The 7,595-nt window shown below is 52.1% G+C and overlaps 1 protein-coding gene across 1 annotated transcript; it reads right to left on the bottom strand.

Annotated features, from left to right (window-relative positions):
* Positions 1-1,014: 1,014 nt before the first annotated feature.
* On the bottom strand, positions 1,015-5,237 carry cro1 (uncharacterized protein). Its single transcript, XM_006969885.1, has 5 exons — positions 5,008-5,237; positions 4,618-4,929; positions 4,407-4,543; positions 4,147-4,279; positions 1,015-4,056 (listed from the first exon to the last, which is right to left on the bottom strand). Exons 1-5 carry the CDS (start codon positions 5,145-5,147, stop codon positions 1,419-1,421), a joined length of 3,360 nt encoding a protein of 1,119 aa, XP_006969947.1. The 5' UTR covers positions 5,148-5,237; the 3' UTR covers positions 1,015-1,418.
* Between the last annotated feature and the right edge of the window lie 2,358 nt (positions 5,238-7,595).

Below are 7,595 nucleotides of genomic sequence, written 5' to 3'. Positions count from 1 at the left end.
ACTTTAAAATATTAATATATAATATAAGTTTAAGCTTTTATTAATATATTAATATATACTTTTAAAAATTTAAATTAGCTATATTTTAAATAATTAAACTTTTAAATAATAATAAAAACTCCTTTTATTAAGGCTTTTAAAATAATAATTTTTATTATATTAAAAAGTTTTTTTATTATTAAGTTATTATTATTAAAGCCTTTATAATTAAGCTTTATATAGATTTTTATTAATAGGTTATTTAAAATAAATCCTATTATTAATATATTATTTTCTTTTTAAGTATTTTTTTTAATTTAAATAGCTTTTTTAATTATAATATTTATTTTTTTAATAATATTTTAAAAGCTTATTAAATATATATTAATTTTAAGTATTTATTTTTAAGTATTTTAGTTATTAAGGCTTTTTAATAATATTATTAAAAAAAATTAGCTTATAAAGCCTTAAAAGTATTATTTTTTATAAATATTAATTATATTATTTTAAGCTATATTATTTATAAGTTTAAGTTAAGATTATTATAATTAAAGTTTTTATTTTTAATAATAAATTTAAAATTATTTTAGCTTAAAAAGTTAAGTAATAATTATTTTATTAATATATAAGTAAAATAAAGTCTTTAAGTCCTTATAAATAAAAAAAAAGAAAAAAATTAATCTTTTAAATTAAAAAAAAGGTAATTATACTAAATTAAGGTATAACCTATATTAAGTTAAAGGTATAATAATAATTTTATTTATTACTAACTTAAAGGTTTAAGTATAATTTTCTATAATTTTTAAAAAAGTATAAAGCTTATAACTTAATAAAGGTATAATAATAAGCTCTCTTTTTTTATAAAAGACTAGCTAGAGAGAAAGAAAGGAAAATAAATAAATAGCTATAAATGCATTACAGCCCTAAGGCCTGTGGTGTTATAGGGTGGTCCTGAGTCATTAGGTAGGGACCACTTAATAGAAGATACAGTAGAGTTGAGCTCGTATATTCAGACACTGTTCCTGTAGAAGATATAGGGAGAATTGAGCTTGTATAATCAGTCATTGATTCTTCCATCAACATCGCATCTGTTCCGCCCGTCGACGTTATAAACACAGTGATCATAACCACACCAAGGACAGAAGCAGCAGCAAAGTCGTGGCGACATCGTAAATGTATGCAACAGAGTGAAACCAATGGCCGTCCATTGAGGGTATTCTTTCATTTCATTGTGTGACTCTTTGGCCCGTTTCCCAGTTTTTTCCCAAATCCATTAACCCCTGGGATCTGCCTTTGCCGCCAAGACGAAGCCATTATTTCACTTTGTCCTTCAACTAACCAAGTATCTACTTCAAGAATAAAGAAGAAGAAGAATAAGAACAAAAAACATCATCATACTAAAACAGAAGCTTGGAGATAAAACAGCTCAACAAGCGGAATCAAACACCGGGAGTCGTAAAGCCGGTGCCCTTGGGCCAGTTGCCGACCTGCGCCGGGTCACCGCCGATGCGGACGTAGACGCCGACGGCGGGAATGCCTCCGTCCAAAATGTACAGCTGATACCAGCCAGGAGGAGCAATGTACTTGGAAGGAGGAGAAGTAATGGTGCAAGTGGTGCCAGCGCAGCTGATGGCAGGGAAGAGGGTGCGGGCGCCCATCGAGTTGCCGTGGGTGCTGGTCACGGCGCCCAACAGAGAAGCCTTGATGGCACCGTTCTGGGCAGGGCCGCCGAGCTTTACGGTAATGGCCTGGTTGTAGCTCCAGTCCTTGTTGGTAATCGTGAACGAGGGACGGGGCTTGCCGCTCTTGAGGTAAGGCGGCGTAAAGGTTTCAACGCGGTACTCTTCGGGGTGGATGTCGTCCTGAGGGTCAGAACCGGAAACAAGTACGCGGCCGTCCAGCAGCGTAATGGCCTCGGAGTGGTACAGACGAGCGACGGTGGTGTTTGCCATGACCGTGATGCGGTAGCCGAGGGGCTTCGCCGGGTCGTAGAGAAGGGCGTTCAGGTTGGGGCTGGTGGCAAGACCAAATCCAGCAACACCATGGTGAGCGCCGTTCATGATGATGTATGTCCCGTCGGGCAGAGGGGCAATGCAAGGCATGACTCGTTGAGAAGGCATGCGCTCAATGGCCCAAGTCGGCTCGGCAGCGTCAGGATAGGTGCTCACGCAGTTATCAATGGCATTGGAGGCACCCTCGCTGGAGCCACCGCAGATGAGGACGTTGAGAGGCTCGGTGAAGGGGGCATGCATAGGCAGCAGCACAGCGGTACCCTCAAGAGGATAGGTGCGTCCACCCAGAGGATCGTTGACGGCACCAGGGATGTTGGGCAGCGTCTTGATGGTGGCAAAGGTGTTTTCATCCAAGATACGGGCCTCGTTCCAGTAGGCGACGAAGATGCCGCCAGAGGGCAGGACGGTGCAGAAGGGGTACAGGTTGTTCGGGTCCGTTCGCTCGAGCCACTCCATGTAGAGCGGCGCGGTGCCAGTGAATGGGAGAATCTCAAGGGTCGGGACAGCAGCACTGTTGGAGCCCGTCTCTCCGCCAATGACGAGCACGGAGCCGTTGGCCATGTTCATGGCAGTCGGGTACCAGCGGCCGTTTTGGAGCTTCAGGATGTCGACATTCTCCTGCCAGTCATTGGTGCCGTTGACGCCGGCAGAGCCGTCCGGAGTATACAGGCGGACACCATAGGTGGAATCGCCAGACCATCCTCCGACGGTGAGCTGTCGGCCGGCCTTGTCGGGAAGAGTAACACCACCGGCACAGAAGATGTCGGTCTTGACGTGCATCTCACGCCAGGCAAGCTGGTATTGGTTGACGAGTGACAGGTCGAGCTCATATGCACCAGTGGAGTTGGGCTCACCAGTGCCCCATTTCTCGAGAAAGGTGACCTTGCCGGTGATGGACTGGGTCGTCATCAGGGGAATGCAGACACCGCCAATGAGCTGCTCATAAGAGCCAGCGGCGGCAGTGCCAGCTGCCGGGAAGTCCCACGAGTAGAAGGGCGTCCCGGTCCAGAAGTACGTGGTGAGACGAGAGCCGCCACCGCAGATGGCACTGGCGTTGCCCGGGCAGGGCACGCCGCACTCACTCTCGGGCCTCTTGGTAGCACCGGCGGTCTTGATGTTCTCCGGGTCACCGCAGTAGCACTCTTGGCCATACTCCAGGCCGGCGGCCATGTAGCCAAACTCGGCGCACTGGTTCAGGCACATCTCAGGGGTCATGGTGTTGGCGAAGATGTTCTGCCAGAAGAAGGTGCGCTCCTGGTTGACATTGTCCTCGTAGCAGCCCTGGTAGGTCCAGTTGCCGACCTTGGCAATTGGGCCCGGAGGGGCCTCAATGGCCGGAGCTCCCTTTGAAATGATGCTCATCCTGCCGCCGCCGCCGCAAATCTCAGAGTCGTCGCCGGCGCAAGGGGTGTTGCAGTCGGCCTGGTTGGCAGCTTTGGCACCGCCGTTGACAATGTTGTTACCGCAGAAGCACTGCCTAGAGTACTCGGCGCCAGCAATAGTGTATCCCTGGGAGGAGCAGGCCTGGACACAAGACTCGAGGGTCAGGTCAGCGTCGTCGGGGAGCTGCTTGTTAAGAATGCGGCCATTGACGCCGTCCACCCAGCACCCGTAGGCCTGCCATCCCTGCGGGAAGCCTGTTGGCTGCGGAGCCGCCGAGGTAGTGGAGGGAGGACCGGAGGGTCCTCCAGACGAGGTACCCGAGCCCGGGGCGTTGATCGAGTAGACAGAGAGGCGGTTGCCGGCACCACAAAAGTCGCAATCCTCGCCACCGCAAGTCATGCTACAATCGGATGCCGCGGTGAGCTTGGAGCCAGTGCCAAAGGAGTTGCCGCAGTAGCACTCTCTGCTGTACTCGACGCCAAAGTAGGTGTAGCCAGCGCAGAAGGTCGCACAGCTCTGCAGGGTCATGCCGTCATCGGCATACGTCTTGGAACTGAGAGCCCGCCCTGTGGTTCCTTCGGTATAACAGCCATACCAGTTGTAAGTGCCTATCTTGGCGGGCTGCCCAGGACAGGCGCCTGTTTGAGCGGGCTGGGCCCCAGAAGAGGTGGCAGTCCCGGAGCTGCACAAGCATGTGTTAGCACGGCCATGATACGAGAGATCACCGTCGTCCTAGCTTCTTTCATCATCGCCTTGCGTCTTGCTTGCTTACCTGGTGGTGGTGCCGAAGCTGTAGATGTTGAGGTGGCCGGGACCTCCGCAGTACTCGCTGCTGTTGCCGTTGCAAGTCATTGAGCAGCCGCTTGTCGCTGGTAACGCGCCATTGGAGATTAACTTGCCGCAGTCTGCACGTCGGAATGATTCATTAGTGGCCCATTACTACTCGGAAGGAAGAAAGGCCAAGAGGAACGAAAACGACATGCCGTGTCACACAGGACATGGGTCGCCTGAGGATGGGCTTGAGCCACTCACAGCACTCTCCGCCATACTCGACTCCAGCAAAGGTATATCCAGCGGCCTTGCACCCTGCCGTGCATCCTGCTACCGTCATCTGGGCATTGGGAACACCATTGTAGCCAAAAGTCAGAGCACGGCCGGTGGTACCCTCGCTGCCAGCAATGTGTTAGCAAGATTGCATGAGCTCCTGAGGGGCTAGTTGCATGCGTAAAGTTGTCCAACTTACGAATAGCATCCCTTGGACGTCCATCCATTGGGGCCCGGGTTGACCTGAGGACCTGTGATTTGAGTCGTCTTATACAGAGTAAGACGATTAGGGCCACCACACGCCTCCGTTGAGTTGCCGCCGCATGGAGTGCTGCAGGACGTCGCAGTAGTGTTGACACCTCCAGTCGCCAGGCTGGAACCGCAGTAGCATTGAGTGTAGTACTCGGTTCCCGCGTATGGGAAGTTTTGCGCAAAGCAATAATCAGCGCATTGCTGGTTTGTCATATCGTCATCAGTGATGGACGCTGCGCCAATTGTCCGTCCAACATCGCTGCAAGCAACAAAGTATTGCTTCCAGTCAGCCCATGCAAGCTAAGGTTTGCCAAGAAGGGAAAGGAAGACGCCATACATGAAGCAGCCCTGATATGTCCAGCCATTGTCCAGCGAGGGCGGCGCGGCGAGATCGCGCTTCTGGAGCAGCTGGGCGTGACACGACGTCAGAGATAGCAGCGATACGGACAGCAGGGAAGCCACCGGAGAGGGCTTCATGGTTGCGAGATGTGGGCTCTCGCCAATGGCAAGGAGCGGCAAGGGAACGAGCGATGTGTGATGCCGGCGATCCTCCAGGCCAAATGCGCGGGCTCGGGGTTGAACGAGAGAAGAGAAGACAGGAACGGCCTCGTCCAATTGCCGCGGTCAAGGCCCAGCTTCTTGTACTCGGTGCGTCGAGAAGCTGCTGCGATGGCAGCCCAGGAACAGGACCGGCTAACGGGGCTGAGGCGGCAGGCCGGAGACTTGGCACGACTTTTGCATGCTGCCACGGCTGGGATCGAGACTCGTTCGAAGGTTGGACCTGAGCGGCGAGCTGGACCAGCCCTCATCCATCATGCCATGTCCATGCCGGTGCCCATGCCGCAACAGAAAAGAGAACAGCGCGCGCAGGGGAACAAGGAGCCACCCACACGGCTGCGGTTGCAGGGGAATCAGTTGCTGGTCCATCCATCCACGCAGACTCGGAATCAGAGGCCCTCCAGTACCTATTAGGGCGCCTATGCAGGCGAGAGCCACACCACCCCGTCGCGATGGTCCAGGGTCGGTCAGCCGGGCGTCCAGCGGCAGCGGCAGCAGAGAAGCTGGATGCAGCCTCGGCCAGGGCACCAACGCAATGTCGGCATCAGCTCGTGCCTTGCCTCTGGTTCTCGTCGACCGACGGCGAGCCATCGGTCCAGCCTGCAGCCAGCCGAGGCAGGGAGACGAGCAGCGGGTGGCGGTCACGAGGCGGCATCTTGGACGTTTCTGCGAGGCTTTCTCCAGCACAGCTGGTGATGCCCTCTGTCTCTCTGTCTCTCTGTCTTCAGTCTGTGGGATTCCGGAGCCAAGACCAGCAAATAGCCAGAGCGTGCCGGTAGACGGCAGCGAGGGCCTGTCGAGGCCGCGGGTGGTGGGGGAGCTGGATGATGGTGCTGTAAGGTAAGGTAAGGGTTAGTAGTAGGTAAGGTAGGTAGTTGGTGGGAGGAGGAGGCCAGGTGGGAGAGGGTTACTACTAGCTCGAGGTACAGGGTACAGCGCATCGACTTGGCGCCAGAAATACGAGGCGCGGCTCGACATTCCGAATGCTCCTCTTTCATCCTCCATCCTCCATGACTCCATTGCGGGCTATTCTTACTGGTTGTAGGTAGTACTACGTGGTAGTAATACTCTTGTACTCTTGTTTACCTAGTTGCCAGATCCATCATCATTTCGATGGTACTCGCATTAGCACTTGCCAGCATCATCCTCGTACATGCACACTAGAGTAGTAGCAGCAGCACCTCGCTGCATCATTTCCACCAAGGGCTATGTATGTACCAACCTGAAAGCTACAGGCATCATGTCTGCAAGTGTGCCTTCATCGTGCGTCGACCAGGCCGCTGGGCATCGCCTCTGGATGATGCCTAAACCGACAGCCGTTCTGCCCACCAGGCAAGGGAAGCAACCCGTGCCAGGACCAGCCAATGCGCAGCAGCTGAAGGCTTTGGTGGTACGACTATGTGATCATCCGCCCGCTGATGGCTTACCTGTTGTGTAAGTCTGTGTATGCGGCCATCGGAAAAGGCGTCGAGCCCATTTGCCTGCCCATCTCTAGTCGCGTGTGTAATAATGCTATGTGATGAGATGCGAACCTGCAATCAGACGCATGTACGAGACAAGTACCTCCTCCACCAGTTTGCTTGCTCGTTCAAGATCCCTCGTCTTTCTTTGTTCCTCCTTCCTTGTCTCCCCCGGGATAATGTTGGGCCACGATGACCATAGTATTGCTTCCTCGTGGGGCTGAGGACTGTGAATGACCTCGAGATGCCTCATGTGCTGGGCGCCACAGCGGCTTCGCAATATCCACGCGAGAATGGCTTGTACTATTGACACGGCACATGGAGCGATTCAAGGTTTAGGCTTAGATCCTAGCCCTGGCCGTGTCTGGATCGCTGCGGGCATCTCCAGGTCGGGTCCCCGAGCCATGGCCAGCCGACAGCCCGGTTGAGAGATGGCTTCATCATCCCCCAGAGGCTGCTTTGGGTCGTACGGACTTCAACGGGGTCATACGTATAATCTATTAGACTTTGCACGAGGCAGGCTGCGAGTAGAGAGCAGCTTGAGCTTTGACATCAGGACCTTTTGAGAGTTTTGGTATCAATGGCAACGCTTTTGGGTTGTCTCTACACTGTCTCGGTCCCCTGGAGGCTGCCACATGCACGATAAGACACTCCCCGCTAGCCAACAGGGGGGGAGGTATTGGCCGAAGCTGAGGTGGCTCAGGCACAGTTCCCTCTTCAGGCCGGACTAAAGCACAAGGAAGAGAGGCCAGCGAAAAAGCGAAAAAGGGCCGCTTGCTGGGTGGATGAAAGGCCGGACCCGATGAACTTGGCGTCGGCAGCTAGTAAGTCGACGCCATCTGTTAGTGTTGCGGAACAGACACCTAAGACTTCAGTTCGGGGCTGACAGGACAGGGAGGGGGGAAGA

This window comes from Trichoderma reesei (genome assembly GCF_000167675.1).
Source record: "Trichoderma reesei QM6a unplaced genomic scaffold TRIREscaffold_48, whole genome shotgun sequence".
In the NCBI taxonomy this organism is placed as follows: Eukaryota; Fungi; Ascomycota; class Sordariomycetes; order Hypocreales; family Hypocreaceae; genus Trichoderma; species Trichoderma reesei.
This window is presented reverse-complemented; position numbering and strand designations above follow the sequence as displayed.

Bases quoted from the DNA above. Each gene is read 5' to 3' on its own strand.
- cro1 (XM_006969885.1), bottom strand. From the start codon at position 5,147: ATGAAGCCCTCTCCGGTGGCTTCCCTGCTGTCCGTATCGCTGCTATCT. The intron at 4,544-4,617 runs GTAAGTTGGACA...CATTGCTGGCAG, and splicing joins ACGTCCAAGGGATGCTATTC to CGAGGGTACCACCGGCCGTG. The intron at 4,280-4,406 runs GTGAGTGGCTCA...TCCGACGTGCAG, and splicing joins CGAGTATGGCGGAGAGTGCT to ACTGCGGCAAGTTAATCTCC.